Source organism: Pristiophorus japonicus, unplaced genomic scaffold (genome assembly GCF_044704955.1).
Source record: "Pristiophorus japonicus isolate sPriJap1 unplaced genomic scaffold, sPriJap1.hap1 HAP1_SCAFFOLD_29, whole genome shotgun sequence".
Classification (NCBI taxonomy): domain Eukaryota; kingdom Metazoa; phylum Chordata; class Chondrichthyes; family Pristiophoridae; genus Pristiophorus; species Pristiophorus japonicus.
The window spans coordinates 2,821,825-2,838,079 of record NW_027252668.1 but is presented as its reverse complement, the minus strand read 5'-3'; the positions used below and the strand labels follow the sequence as shown (position 1 = coordinate 2,838,079).

Below are 16,255 nucleotides of genomic sequence, written 5' to 3'. Positions count from 1 at the left end.
AAGTCCGATGGCCGTGTAAGGCGCTATATATATGCAAGTGTTTCTTTCCTTTAATTAAATAGCTGAAATAATTTCCCAACCAAACTGTCCACCCTCCCATCCCCAGTTCACTGCTCTCTCTGTGAGGCGGTGGGTGGCTCTTGAAAGAGCCTTTGTGTTGTGCTGGGTGGAAAGGGTGGAGTTGTTCAGCCGCCGAATCCATAGAGAGTGCGGCCCTGCCGTTTGAAAGCGTACACCACATCCATGGCAGTGGCCGTCTTGCGCTTGGTGTGCTCGGTGTAGGTGATGGCGTCCCTGATGACATTCTCCAGGAAAACCTTCAGCACCCCGCGGGTCTCCTCGTAGATCAGACCCGAGATCCGCTTGACACCGCCACGGCGAGCCAGGCGGCGGATGGCGGGTTTGGTGATGCCCTGGATGTTATCACGGAGCACTTTACGGTGCCGCTTGGCTCCGCCTTTGCCCAGTCCTTTACCTCCTCCAGACATTTTTTTAATTTCAAAATATACTTTATCCATATAAAAAATTGCACTATACATTGGAAAGCAGTTCAGTACATTTGGATGCGGTCAGCAATTCCATACAATGCATTTAGATGCTGACGGCAGTTCCGTTCAATACATTTGCTTGCTTTACATTACAAGGTACAATTGAGTGCAATCCGTAATACAGTCATCAAGTTACGTTACATGTGGCACTATACGGTACACAGAATGAGTGAGGGTACAGTTACAATTCTTTACAACATACATTACTAAAGAGAACTTGCATTATACATGGCACTAGGTAGGTGTTTTCAGATCATGGTGCTCTATGTATACAGAAAGTTTACAAGTACAGCCCGAGGGGAGTTTTATACTGATTTCTGCCCCTGTGGCAGAAGGGCTTTAAACTGTGGCTCTTCCCCACGTGCCTTTGCAGCGACTGTACCAATTTTTAGTGCGTCCCTCAGTACGTACTCCTGGATCCTGGAGTGCGCTAGTCTGCAAAACGCAGACGTGGACATCTCCTTGCTCTAGAAGACCAGCAAATTTCGGTAAGATCAAAGTGCGTCTTTCACCGAGTTGATGACCCTCCAGCAGCAGATGATGTCTGTCTCGGTGTGTGTCGCTGGGAACAGTCCATCTGTGTTACGGAACTGCTTGGGATGAACCTCGACAGCAACCACAGCATCTCTTTCGAGACCTGCCTTGCAAAGGCGCAATCATGAAGGAGATGGGTGACAGTTTCGTCCGTCCCGCAGCTGACTCAGAGGCACCATGCAGTGCTGCTGAGACGCCGGCTGTGCATGAAGGATCTGACGGGTAGGGCTCTCCTCACCGCCAACCAAGCTACATCTTGGTGCTTGTGTGAAAGCTCCGGTGATGAGACGTTCTGCCAAACGAGTTCGACAGTCTGCTCGGGGAACCACCCGACAGGGTCCACCCTCTCCTTCTTTCATAGGGTGTCCAGGACCTTATGTGCTGACTACTGCTTTATGGCCATGTGGTCAAAGGTTTTTTTTCTGAAAATCTTTTCCACGGGACAGGTGGACAGGCATGGTCCAACTGGTGGGGGCATTTCGCAGCAGCATGGCCAGACCCATCCTTCGGGAACAGGTAGAACCTGAGCACGTAGTAACACTTGGTGTTTGCGTACCGGGGGTTCATGCACAGCTTGATGCAGCCGCACACAAAGGTGGCCACTTCGGAACATCCTTTCTTCCACTGCCCAGAGACTTTACATCGTGTCTCTGCGGACAGTCTATTTTGGACATCCAGACAAAGTTGAAGACGGCCTGGGTGACTACCGCGGCACAGGAGCGTGAGATGGGCCAGACCTGCGCTACGTACAACAACACTGAGAGCACCTCACTCCTGATTACCAGGTTCTTTCCTGCAATGGAGAGGGAGTGCTGCTCCCACAATCCTACCTCATCCAGACATGATGATTCTTCACTCAAACTGTTCCTGAATGAGGAACCAACTGCTCCTGGCTTCTTTGTTACAGGGCTGGCCCCGACCTGACTGAGAAAGCGCAGTGAGAGAGGCGGGAAGGGGAGGAGACAGAGTGAGAGGTTAAACAGAGAGCGCGGCAGGGGAGGAGACAGAATCAAGATTGAGAGACAGAGCAGAGCGCCGCCTCTGATCTTCCAGCTCCACCTCCAGCTTTCTGCAACCGCCAACCGATACACAGCGCTCTGCACAAACCCTTACAGACTCGGAATTCATATTCAAGGCTTCCAGGGACTAGAAGCTTTTAAATAAGGTCCCGGTACAATTAACAATCAGAAATATTCCCGCCTATATACTCCGTTCCCTGTCAATCTCAGACCTTATTCCATCTCCTCTCACAGACCGGTTCAGCACTTTACAAACACCTTATTCCAGCTGATTTGGAGAATCTGGTGTTTGGGGTTTGAGTTGTGAAGCGGGGTATCGCCGCCAGTCCCACTGTCTCAGAGACTCTTCCCCCTGATCTGTGAAATGACAGTGACCAGGAACTGAGACTGGAGCCGGACTCAAACCCCAGTTACAGTGAGGCCCGGGCCGGACATCCCATTCTCTGTGTTTTATTGTGGGCACTGGGGGAGGGGTGGGTGCAGACACTGGGGAAGGGGTGGGTTCAGACACTGGGGGAGGCGATCAGCTCTTTTCTGAGAGGCGTGGGTGGCTCTGAGAAGAGCCTTTGGGTTTAAACGTTTAGAAGTTGCCTTTTTATTTACTTTTTGTGCGCTGCTTTCTTGGCCTTTGTTGATTTGGGCGTGGCCTTCAGCCTCGGATTCTCCACCTTTTTGGCCGCCTTCACTTTCTTGGGGCTCTTGGGCTTCTTCGCCGCCGCCTTCTTCCCAGCCGGCCGTTTCGCTGTCTTTTTTGCAGTTGGCGCCTTCTTGGTGCTCGTTTTCTTGGCTGCTGCTTTCTTTGCTGGAGATTTCTTGGCTGCTGCTTTCTTTGCTGGAGATTTCTTGGCTGTTGCTTTCTTTGTTGGAGATTTCTTGGCTGTTGCTTTCTTTGCTGGAGATTTCTTGGCTGCTGCTTTCTTTGCTGGAGATTTCTTGGCTGCTGCTTTCTTTGCTGGAGATTTCTTGGCTGTTGGCTTCTTCACCTTCTTTCCCACTTTTTCCTGGGGATCCGTCTTTGCGATTTTGAATGAGCCCGAGGCGCCCGTGCCCTTGATCTGCTTCAGGGAACCATTCATCACATTCTTCTTGATACTGAACCTGATCTGGAAGCCGCGCTTCTCAACGTCGACGCCTTTGACCGCCAGAGCCTTCTTTATCGCGGCCAGGGACGTTCCCCTGCGATCCTTGCCATCGGCCACAACCTTGAGGATCTGGTCACCCAACCTGGGACCAGCTGGCCCGGAGCGGGGAGCCGCCTTCTTCTTCTTGCTGGGAGCCTTGGTTTGAGCGACGGCGGCAGGAGGAGCCGTTTCGGCGGCTGCAGTATCAGTCATGTCCGCGACTCTGGAAAATCTCTCTGACAGTCAGAACTGGGTCAGAAATGAAACGAGAGGCGGCGACACAGAGCAACTTAAAGGCAGCGAGCGGACGGGGAGGAGACATCCTGCTGTCAGCTCCCGGCCCCTCCAGCCTCTCTGTGTTTCTCTCTCCTCACTAACTCTCCGATTCCAATTCAACTCGAGCCCTCCACATTCCCAGACTGGCCTCTTTCTGTCCCGAAGACTGGGATGTTTGCAGCCGAGAAAGTTCCATCCGAATTGAAGGCAGCAATTTCGATTTAAACCCATTTCATTGCTGCACTGGTCGCGCTCTCTCAGCCGATCGCGGATATTTTCTCTGTTTTTGACTGAAATTTGAAATCAAATCAAACTTTCTGATTCATTCCCACTTCAGGCCTGAGCAGGGCAGCAGGGCGATCCTGTGACAGGGAAATCTTTGAATTTTACACAAGAGGGACTCTGAAATCCGGCGATGAGAGCGGACACACAAACACAGTGACATTAGTCTAACCCGCCCGTCCCTTTAACACACTCTCGCTCACACAATGTTGAAATCTGCACATTCACAGCACTTTCTGGGAATGAGAAATCTGTTCCCAGCACAGGTTTTCCTCTCCACTCGGATTTGCTGCCGATTCTCGGGTCAGTTGTAGTTTCCCAGCTCGGTAATTGTTAAACACTCTGAGGCCGGCGCTCCTCACAGTGTCTGTTCCCAGATTCAGGGGCAGGAGCCAATCACAGCTGTGGCTAGCTTAACCCATATCTGCTTTTAAGTTGCTATTGTTCGAATGCAGAAATATGTTTGACTAACATGAAAATACAAATTATGAGCTCACCGCCCCTGCAGCCTCTCTTTGTCTCTCTCCTCCGAAAATGAGGGACATATAAGAGTAACTGGTGTCCTATCAATCCCATACTCAACACCCAGAGATGGCTATCAGAGAGAGCAACAGAGAGACAGACACAGTATCAATCTTAAACTCCTGAACTGTGTCTCCATATTACGCTCAATAATAGTATCACACATTAATGTACAGCACCAGCGGAAAAGACACAGAGACAGATACAGTATCAGTTTTACACTTTGTACCAGATAGATAGATTTTTAACCAATAAGGGAATTAAGGGTTACGGGGAGCGGGCGGGTAAGTGGAGCTGAGTCCACGGCCAGATCAGCCATGATCTTGTTGAATGGCGGAGCAGGCTCGAGGAGCTAGATGGCCTACTCCTGTTCCTAATTCTTATGTTCGTATGTTCTTATGTTTCCATAATACGCTCAGTAAAAGTGCCACACCTTCACGTATTGCACCAGAGAGAGAAACAGAGACATTATCTTTCTTGCACTTCCAACAGTGTTTCCACATCACGCTAAATAAAAGTATCCCGCCTTCACAACCAGTACAAGAGAGCGCGGATAGCAACAGAGAGGCAGAGCGAGGGGAGAGAGCTGAGCGAGAGACAGAAGCGTGCGAGGTAGGACGGTGAGGCACAGAAAGACATGCACAGTATCAGTTCTAGACTGACCTGTGATAGCAACAGAGAGACAGAAGATGCAGTCTCCTCTCTCACTGATATTGTACCAGAGACAGACACGTTATGAATCTCACACTGCGGGACAGTGTCAGAGAGTGAGAGAAACAGTGTCTCACATTTGTCACTCGCTTGTCTGTTGTACTGTCTGCAATCTTGCCGTTCAGGGCCACAAGAACATAACAAATCAGAGCAGGAGTAGGCCATTTGGTCCCTCGAGCCTGCTCTGCCATTCAATAAGATCATGGCTGATCTGATCATGGACTCAGCTCCACTTCCCTGCCCGCTCCGCATAAACCTTTTGTTCCTCTGTATACTTGTATTTACTCTGTACAGCCACCAGAGGGCTCATCCCCTGGAGTCCCAAGGATCCCATAATCCTTTGGGAGCACGATTATTTAAGGAGGCTTCCCAGGTTGGAGAGGCACTCTGGAGACCTGCAATGAAAGACTAAGGTCACACTTTACTTTGAGCTCACAGTGTTCACACTTACTCCAAACACAACACCTTTACTCCATTATCGCTCAAAAATCTGTCTGTCTCTGCCTTAAATATATTCAATGACACAGACTCCACAGCTCTCTGGCACAGATAATTCCATAGATTTACAACCCTCTGAGAGAAGAAATTCCTCCTCATCCCAGTTTTAAATGGGCAGCCCCTAATTCTAAGATTATGTCCCCTAGTTTTAGTTGCTCCATGAGTGGAAATATCCTCTCTGTATCCACCTTGTCAAGTCCCCTCATTATCTTATAAGTTTCAATAAGATCACCTCTTATTCTTCTGAACTCCAATGTTTTTAGGCCCAATCTACTCAAACCTATCCTCATAAGTCAACCGCCTCATCTTCGGAATCAACTGAGTGAACCTTCTCTGAACAGCCTCCATTGTAAGTATATCCTTCCTTAAATACGGAGACCAAAACTGTACACAGTACTCCAGGTGTGGCCTCACCAATACCCTGTACAGTTGTAGTAGGACTTCTCTGTTTTTATACTCTATTCCCCTTGCAATAAAGGCCAACATTCCATTTGCCTTCCTGATTACTTGCTGTACCTGCATGCAAACTTTTTGTGCTTCATGCACGAGGACCCCCAGATCGCTTTGTACTGCTGCACTTTGCAATTTTTCTCTATTTAAATTATAATTTGCTTTTCTATTATTTCTGCCAAAGTGGATAACCTCACATTTTCAAAATATTGTACTCCATCTGGAAGTGGACCTGAGTCCATGATCGGATCAGCCATGATCACACTAAATGGCGGACCAGGCTCGAGGGACTATATGTTCTACTCCTGCTCCTATTTCTTATGTTCTTATGGGCCACATTTATGCTCACTCACTTAGCCTGTCTATATCCCTTTGCAGATTTTTTGTGCCTTCCTCACAATTTGCTTTCCCACCCATCTTTGTATCATCGGTAAACTTGGCTACATTAAACTCAGTCCCTTCGTCCAAGTCATTAATATAGATTGTAAATAGTTGAGTACCCAGCACCAATCCCTGCAGCACCCCACTAGTTATTGTTTGCCAACTTAAAAATGACCCATTCATCTCGACTCTCTGTTTTCTGTTCGTTAACCAATCCACTATCCAAGCATATATTATTCCCAACCCCGTGAGCTTTTATCTTGTCCAGTAACCTCTTATGTGGCACTTTATCGAATGCCTTCTAAAAATCCAAATACACCACATCCACTGGTTCCCCCATATCCACCCTGCTTGTTACATCTTCAAAGAACTCCAGCAAATTTGTCAAAATCATTTCCCTTTCATAAAACCATGCTGACTCTGCTTGATTGAATCATGCTTTTCCAAATGTCCTGCTACTGCCATCTTAATAATGGACTCCAGCATTTCCCAATGACAGATGTTAGGTTAACTGGTCGATAGTTTCCTGCTTTTTGTCTGCCTCTTTTTTTAAATAAGGGTGTTACATTTGTGCTCGGACCTCTCCAGAATCCAGGGAATTTTGGTAGATTACAAACAATGCATCCACTATCTCTACAGCCACATTTCTTAAGACCACAGGATGTAAGCCATCAGGTCCAGGGGACCTGTCCGCCTTTAGTCCCATTATTTCACCGAGTACTACTTCATTAGTGACAGTGATTGTAATAAGTTCCTCCCTACCTATAACCTCTTGATTGTACACTTCGATATTACTCACAGTGAGAGTGTTTAAACTAATCTCGGACTCTTTCTGTCAGATATTAACTCCTGCACGGTCCCAGCAAACACTCCCACTCCCTCGTCCCTCCGATGTTTCTGCAGGATTGCTTTGTGAAGATGGGCTCATGGAGAGAGAAACACCCTGCACGGAATGATCCGAAATTGAGCATCTCCAAGGGGCAAGGCTCCCAGCTTTAATCATTCTCTGTCCTTTCCCCCCAGGCCCAGTTCCTTTGTCAGATTTTGATAAAAGTAAATTGGGAAAAGTGCATTTTGATTTTTTCAGGCTGAATTATTGCAGAGAGCTGCGCATGCGCGGTCTAGCCCCGCCCCCTGTGTCGATATCCAGTGAGCAGAAGAGCGCATGCGCCGTCCCCTCCCCCAATCCTGCCTGTGATCACCATTCACTCAGTGAGCGGAAGAAGATGGTTTCAAACAGCCGGAAATGGAGAGCCCGCGGCCCCGGGGTAAGGCAGCGAGCAGCAGCCTCCTTACAGCAGCGCAGCGCAGCGCTTTGGGAGCGTGTCCGCAGATGGGCTCAGAGACCGGCACTGAGTCTGGGGAGAGTTCAGCGGGAGTCGGGGGCTGTGTGTAAGGGGCGGAGTGGAGCAAGAACCAGTGTCAGTGCGTGGTGTGAGTGGGGGGATGGAGAGGCCATTCTCGGGCTGTGTGTGGACAGTGTGTGTCCAGGGGGAAGGGAGACAGAATGGGCAGAATCTGCTGTTTACAATCTTTGCTGCTTTCTCTCTCCTAACCAGGAGTGAACGTTCCTGGTTTAGTTCCGGCGGGGGCTGTTTGTTTGTCAGAGGCAGAGTGGAGCAGGAACTAGTTCCGGAACATGGAGTGAGTGGGGGAAGGGAGAGGCCATTCTCGGGCTGTGTTTGGACAGTGTAAGGTAACAGAGAAAGTAAATCACCTCGCTCTTTCAAATCATTACTGATTTGGGGAAAGAAAGCAGCAGTGAATGTTCCTGATTCAGTTCCAATCTCACCGTGTCTGTTGTTCATGGACAGTGAACAGTGGAAACACAGCCTGGCAGTGAGGATGTGAGGAGTTTCACAAAGTGCATCTATTGCAGGAGAGGAGTGTGGGAGAAGATATTTTAAAACTGGTTATATTGTCTGGTGCATTGACTTCTCCAGAACCGTGTTGCTGGTGATCGAGTGATACATTGTCGCTCCCTCAGATACATCATAATCTTCACCCGCATCTATATCTTATGACTAATATTGTTCTTGTATTATTATTCTCAGAGCAAAATTCTTCAACCAGCCAGAACAAATGTTCCTCCACCCGGAACACGAGGAACAGTTCAGGCAGCTCCTTCTCCCATACAGTAAGTATATTATCATTTACAGAGCATAGGGACACAGAACTGGCCTCAATCCTATTATCACAGGCAGCAGAATCAGTCAGTCGCACAGTGATCCGAAGTGGCAGAGTTACATTGTGAATCTTAGTCACGAGGAGCAGTAAAATCAGATGCTATTTCACCACTGAAACCGATCTCACTGGCAGGTACATTAAAAACACCCACACTCACTTGCCAGAAACTGGCAGGTAGAGAATAAAACACCGATCGGAAAAAATAACAAATAGATAGTATAAACCATACTCGCATATCAGAAGCTGACGGGTACAGAGCAAAAGCCATATTCACGTTTCAGAATCCGACGGATTCAGTATTTAACCCCCCGAACATACCAGATGACGACAGGTGCAGAACAAAACCCACATTCCTGTACCATAGACTGACAGATACAGTATACAACACACACACACATTTATGAAAGTGACAGTAACAGAATAAAATCCGCACTTGCACACCAGAGAGTGACAGGTAAAGTGTAAATCCCATGTGCACATATCCAAAAACTGAAAGGCAATAAGTAAAATTGGTACTTGCATCGCAGAAACTGATAGGGGCAGAGTAAAACCCACACGCACACACCAGAAAAATGACAGGTAGAAGGCAAAATCTTCACTCCCATATCAGAGAAATACAGGTAAAAAGTAAAATTGATACTCACGTTCACATACCAGAGACAGGCAGATACAGAGCAAATTCCACACTCGTACAGCAGGAACTGGCAGGTACAGTCTAAAACACACAATCAAGTAATAGGAACAAATAGGTACAGATTAAACCCAGACCAACACAGCAGAAACTTAGAGGCACAGATTAAACCTTAACACACATACCAAAACCTGACAGGTACAAAATAATACACACACTCACAGATCAGAGACTGAAGATACAGTATAAAACCCACACTCGCATATCAGCGACTGAGATACAGTATAAAACCCACACACTCATGATCAGAGGCTGAGAGATACAGTATAAAACCCACACACACATATCAGAGACTATGATACAGTATAAAACCCACACTCGCATATCAGAGGCTGACATATTAAAATCCATATTCCCATAACATAAATTGACAGACACAGTGAAATGCCATACTCACTTAGTACTTGACAGGTACAGAGTAAAGACCTCTCTTCCATACCAGAAACTGACACGTACAAAGAAAAGCCCACTCTCAATTAAGCAGAAACTGGCAGGTATAGAGTAAGGCCCACAATTACATATCAGAACTTGACAGGTACAGAATAAAACCCAGACTCCCATAACAGAAATGGAGAGATACAGAGAAAGTCCCACACTCACATACCAGAGACAGATAGATACAGAGTGAAATTCAGACTCATTTACCAGAGACCGACAGATTCAGCATAAACACTCACCTCCACAACAAAAATTGACAGAAAGTAAAACGAATTCCCTACCAGGAATTGGTGGTACACAATAAAACAATACGAACATACTGGAGAATGACGGGTGTGGAGTAGAGCTCACATTCACAGAACAGAGATACAGCACAAAACACACACTCACACACCAGGAATGGAAAGATACAGAATGAAACCCACAGGCAATTAGCAGAAATTGACAGGTACAGGATAAAACCCACATTCTTGTATTAGAAACTGACACACACAGGAAGGCATCAAACAGGAAATTAGGGGTGCATACAATAAAGGTGCAGCAGTTATCATGGTTGACTTTAATATACATAATAGATTGGGCTAACCAAACTGGAAGCAATACGGTGGAGGAGGATTTCCTGGAGTGCATAAGGGATGGTTTTCTAGACCAATATGTCGAGGAATCAACTAGGGGGGAGGCCATCTTAGACTGGGTGTTGTGTAATGAGAGAGGATTAATTAGCAATCTCGTTGTGTGAGGCCCCTTGGGGAAGAGTGACCATAATATGGTGGAATTCTGCATTAGGATGGAGAATGAAACAGTTAATTCAGAGACCATGGTCCAGAACTTAAAGAAGGGTAACTTTGAAGATATGAGGCGTGAATTGGCTAGGATAGATTGGCGAATGATACTTAAGGGGTTGACAGTGGATGGGCAATGGCAGACATTTAGAAACCGCATGGATGAACTACAATTGTACATCCCTGTCTGGCATAAAAATAAATAAAGGGAAGGTGGCTCAACCGTGGATATCAAGGGAAATCAGGGATAGTATTAAAGCCAAGGAAGTGGCATACAAATTGGCCAGCAATAGCAGAAATACCGGGGACTGGGAGAAATTTAGAACTCAGCAGAGGAGGACAAAGGGTTTGATTAGGGCAGGGAAAATAGAGTACGAGGGGAAGCTTGCAGGGAACGTTAAGACGGACTGCAAAAGCTTCTATAGATATGTAAAGAGAAAAAGGTTAGTAAAGACAAACGTAGGTCCCCTGCAGTCAGAATCAGGGGAAGTCATAACGGGGAACAAAGAAATGGCAGACCAATTGAACAAGTACTTTGGTTCGGTATTTACTAAGGAGGACACAAACAACCTTCCGGATATAAAAGGGGTCAGAGGATCTAGTAAGAAGGAGGAACTGAGGGAAATCCTTATTAGTCGGGAAATTGTGTTGGGGAAATTGATGGGATTGAAGGTCGATAAATCCTCAGGGCCTGATGGACTGCATCCCAGAGTACTTAAGGAGATGGCCTTGGAAATAGCGGATGCATTGACAGTCATTTTCCAGCATTCCATAGACTCTGGATCAGTTCCTATGGAGTGGAGGGTAGCCAATGTAACCCCACTTTTTTCAAAAAAAAAGGAGGGAGCGAGAAAACAGAGAATTATAGATCGGTCAGCCTGACATTGGTAGTGGGTAAAATGATGGAATCAATTATTAAAGATGTCATAGCAGCGTATTTGGAAAGAGGTGACATGATAGGTCCAAGTCAGCATGGATTTGTGAAAGGGAAATCATGCTTGACAAATCTTCTGGAATTTTTTGAGGATGTTTCCAGTAAAGTGGACAAAGGAGAACCAGTTGATGTATATTTGGACTTTCAGAAGGTTTTCGACAAGGTCCCACACAAGAGATTAATGTGCAAAGTTAAAGTACATGGGATTGGGGGTAGTGTGCTGACATGGATTGAGAACTGGTTGGCAGACAGGAAGCAAAGAGTAGGAGTAAATGGGTACTTTTCAAAATGGGAGGCAGTGACTAGTGGGGTACCGCAAGGTTCTGTGCTGGGGCCCCAGCTGTTTACATTGTACATTAATGATTTAGACGAGGGGATTAAATGTTGTATCTCCAAATTTGCGGATGACACTAAATTGGGTGGCAATGTGAGCTGTGAGGAGGATGCTGTGAGGCTGCAGAGTGACTTGGATAGGTTAGGTGAGTGGGCAAATGCATGGCAGATGAAGTATAATGTGGATAAATGTGAGGTTATCCACTTTGGTGGTAAAAACAGAGAGACAGACTATTATCTGAATGGTGACAGATTAGGAAAAGGGGAGGTGCAACGAGACCTGGATGTCATGGTACATCAGTCATTGAAGGTACAGCAGGCGGTTAAGAAAGCAAATGGCATGTTGGCCTTCATAGCGAGGGGATTTGAGTACAGGGGCAGGGAGGTGTTACTACAGTTGTACAGGGCCTTGGTGAGGCCACACCTGGAGTATTGTGTACAGTTTTGGTCTCCTAACTTGGGGAAGGAGATTCTTGCTATTGAGGGAAGTGCAGCGAAGGTTCACCAGACTGATTTCCGGGATGGTGGGACTGACATATCAAGAAAGACTGGATCAACTGGGCTTGTATTCACTGGAGTTCAGAAGAATGAGAGGGGATCTCATAGAAACGTTTAAAATTCTGACGGGTTTAGATAGTTTAGATGCAGGAAGAATGTTCCCAATGTTGGGGAAGTCCAGAACCCGGGGTCACAGTCTAAGGATAAGGGGTAAGCCATTTAGGACCGAGATGAGGAGAAACTTCTTCACCCAGAGAGTGGTGAACCTGTGGAATTCTCTACCACAGAAAGTTGTTGAGGCCAATTCACTAAATATATTTAAAAAGGAGTTAGATGTAGTCCTTACTACTAAGGGGATCAAGGGGTATGGCGAGAAAGCAGAAATGGGGTACTGAAGTTGCACGTTCAGCCATGAACTCATTGAATGGCGGTGCAGGCTTGAAGGGCCGAATGGCCTACTCCTGCACCTATTTTCGATGTTTCTATGTTAACCCTCATCCACATACCAGAGATGGGCAGATAGAGTCAATCCACATTCATATACCAGACACGCACAATATAAGAAAATAAGAACATAAAATGTAGGAGCAGGAGTTGGCCATATGGCTCCTCGAGCCTGCTCCGCCATTTAATACGATCATGGCTGATCCGATCATGGACTCGGGTCCACTTCCTTGCCCGCTCCCCATAACCGCTTATTCCCTTATCGGTTAGTAAACTGTCTATCTCGATCTTAAATATATTCAATGTCCTGGCTTCCACAGCTCTCTGAGGCAGCGAATTCCACAGATTTACAACCCTCTGAGAAGAAATTTCTCCTCTCAGTTTTAAATGGGTAGCCCCTTATTCTAAGATTATGCCCCCTAGTTCTAGTCTCCCCTATCAGTGAAAACATCCTCTCTTCATCCACCTTGTCAAGCCCCCTCATAATCTTATCCATTTCGATAAATCACCTCTCATTCATTCTTCTGAATTCCAATGAGTAGAGGCGCAACCTCTTCTCATAAGTCAATCCCTTCATCTCCGGAATCAACCTAGTGAACCTTCTCTGAACTGCCTCCAAAGCAAGTATATCCTTTCATAAATATGGAAACCAAAACTGCACGCAGTATTCCAGGTGTGGCCTCACCAATAACCTGTATAACTGTAGCAAGACTTCCCTGCTTTTATACTCCAGCCCCTTTGCAATAAAGGTCAAGATTCCATTGGCCTTCCTGATCACTTGCTTTACCTGCATACTAACCTTTTGTGTTTCATGCACAAGTACCCCCAGGTCCCGCTGTAGTGCAGCACTTTGCAATCTTTCTCCATTTAAATAATAACTTGCTCTTTGATATTTTTTCTGCCAAAGTGCATGACCTCACACTTTCCAACATTATACTCCATCTGCCAAATTTTTGCCCACTCACTGAGCCTAACTGTGTCCTTTTGCATATTCTTTGTGTCCTCCTCACACATTGCTTTTCCTCCCATCTTTATATCATCAGCAAACTTGGCTACGTTACACTCGGTCCCTTCTTCCAAGTCGTTAATATAGATTGTAAATAGTTGGGGCCCCAGCACCGATCCCTGTGGCACCCCACTAGTTACTGATTGCCAATCTGAGAATGAACCATTTATCCCGACTCTCTGTTTTCTGTTAGTTAGCCAATCCTCAATCCATGCTAATATATTACCCCCAACCCCGTGAACTTTTATCTTGTGCAGTAACCTTTTATGTGGCACCTTGTCAAATGTCTTCTGGAAATCCAAATACACCACATCCACTTTATCCACCCTGTTCATTACATACTCAAAGAATTCCAGCAAATTTGTCAAACTTAACTTCCCCTTCATAAATCCTTGCTGACTCTGCCTGACCGAATTTTGCTTTTCCAAATGTCCTGCTGCTGCTTCTTTAATAATAGACTCCAACATTTTCCCAACAACAGATGTTAGGCTAATTGGTCTACAGTTTCCTGCTTTTTGTCTGCCTGTTTTTTCACCGAGTGCGGCTCTCAGGCCCCGGATAACATCGAGTGCAGCTCTTGGGCCCCGGGCAACATCCAGTGCGGCTCTCAGGCCCCGGGCAACATCGAGTGCAGCTCTCAGGCCCTGAGTCAGAGTCGCCAAGCCTGGAACCAGCAAACCCCGGGGGCAGTGCCACCCGCACACCACTTGCATTTATGCAGAAGGCCCAGCAATTCCCAGTCGCTCTATCAGGGAGGGCGCTGGATGTGGAAGTCTCTCCCTGACCTCCTGTGTGGGTCTGTTTGTTGCATCAGTTTGAGCTGGAGTGGGGAGGAGGGAGAAGCTGCTGGGTTTCACCTCCAGTACTTCTGGGCCCAGTGGGACCAACAATTTCCCAGGTGGGACTGTCACGGGAGGTGGGTTCCCTTCCCTGAAGGACAGTCGTGACCCAGATGTGTTTTTATGACAATCCGGCAGCTTTCACTGTCACTTTTTTTTAGTGCCGGCCCCACAAATGACCAGATTCATCAAGCTCAATTTCACAACCTGCCTTTGTGTTTTTGTGGGTTCCCTCTCACACTCCGTTTTTCCTGTTTGAAATTCACTTTATAGGGTATTAAAAGGGGAGGATTTGTCGACTGGAAGCTCAAATCAAACATCACTTCAAGATCTGACAGTCACTCAATACATCGGGACCGGAATATCATCAGCTTTTGACCATGGAAGCAGAAGGCACCGTTCACAGTGGGGAGAAACGGTACACGTGCTCTGTGTGTGGACAAGGCTTCAGCCAATCATCCAACCTGGAGAGACACAAGCGCAGTCACATTGGGGAGAAACCATGTAAATGTGAGGACTGTGGGAAACGATTCAACTACCCGTCCCAGCTGAAAATGTACCAGCCGTTTACCTGCTCCGACTGTGGGAAGGGATTCACTGCATCATCCCACCTGCTGACACAGCAAGTTCCCACTGGGGAGAGGCCGTTCATCTGCACGGAGTGTGGGAAGGGATTCACTGTATCATCCAGACTGCTGACACACCAGCGAGTTAACACTCGGGAGAGTCCGTTCACCTGCTCCGACTGTGGGAAAGGATTCACTGCATCATCCCACCTGCTGAGACACCAGCAAGTTCCCACTGGGGAGAGGCCGTTCATCTGCACGGAGTGTGGGAAGGGATTCACTGTATCATCCAGACTGCTGACACACCAGCGAGTTCACACTCTGGAGAGGCCGTTCACCTGCTCCGACTGTGGGAAGGGATTCACTCAGTTATTCGCCCTGCTGAGACACCAGCGAGTTCACACTGAGGAGAGACCTTTTAAATGTTCTAACTGTGTGAAGAGTTTTAAAAGCAAACAGCACCTGCTGATACACCAGCGACTTCACACTGGGGAGAGGCCGTTCAGCTGCTCTGAATGTGGGATGAGATTCACTCGGTCATTCCACCTGCTGAGACACCAGCGAGTTCACAAGTGACTGCAGGGGTTGGATTCTGCTGTTGCTGCTGTTAATCACATCCTGGACTGAATTGTGTTCATTCTGACAGTTGGGGTTTATATCTCTTGTAACGCTGATGTTAATAACTCCTGTAGCTGAACTGGAATTTAATATTTGATATATAGACAGATAAATTAGTGTTGCTTTCAACATATTGCTGTGGATTTTTGTCTTTCCCACCCTGAATGTTTTGCATCACCTGGCTGGAGCTAAGAAAGGACAATCTGGTGGGAGGATCATACAGGGGGAACAGAATTTCAGCCTGGTCACATTCCTTCAGGGCCACACTAAGATCACTTAATTCCTCTGAACTCAAATGTGTATAGGCTCAACCTATCGTCATAAGTCGACCCCCCTCATCTCCGGAATCAACTCCGGAATCTACAGCAGACATGAGCAAGGACCTGAGGCTTATTAAAAGACACATTTCATTACAGACAAGGTTACACTGGGAGAAATATTCAGTTAGAACATAAGAAAATAAATAGGAGCAGGAGTAGGCCATTTGGCCCCTCAGGCCTGCTCCGCCATTCAATAAGACCATGGCTGATCTGATCATGGACTCAGCCATACTTCCCTGCCCGCTCCCCATAACCCT

The 16,255-nt window shown here is 46.8% G+C and overlaps 3 protein-coding genes across 3 annotated transcripts; 1 reads left to right on the top strand and 2 right to left on the bottom strand.

The window, feature by feature from the left end:
• Nucleotides 1-185: 185 nt before the first annotated feature.
• On the bottom strand, nucleotides 186-488 carry LOC139248343 (histone H4-like). Its single transcript, XM_070872136.1, has one exon. It carries the CDS (start codon nucleotides 486-488, stop codon nucleotides 186-188), a length of 303 nt encoding a protein of 100 aa, XP_070728237.1.
• A 2,212-nt stretch (nucleotides 489-2,700) lies between these two features.
• On the bottom strand, nucleotides 2,701-3,451 carry LOC139248121 (histone H1-like). Its single transcript, XM_070871870.1, has one exon. The coding sequence runs from the start codon at nucleotides 3,433-3,435 to the stop codon at nucleotides 2,701-2,703; it is 735 nt and encodes a 244-aa protein (XP_070727971.1). The 5' UTR covers nucleotides 3,436-3,451.
• A 4,075-nt stretch (nucleotides 3,452-7,526) lies between these two features.
• On the top strand, nucleotides 7,527-15,807 carry LOC139248207 (zinc finger protein 239-like). The gene is made up of 3 exons (XM_070871961.1): nucleotides 7,527-7,610; nucleotides 8,397-8,479; nucleotides 14,768-15,807. The coding sequence occupies exon 3, from the start codon at nucleotides 14,875-14,877 to the stop codon at nucleotides 15,634-15,636; it is 762 nt and encodes a 253-aa protein (XP_070728062.1). The 5' UTR covers nucleotides 7,527-7,610; nucleotides 8,397-8,479; nucleotides 14,768-14,874; the 3' UTR covers nucleotides 15,637-15,807.
• The last annotated feature ends 448 nt before the right edge of the window (nucleotides 15,808-16,255 follow it).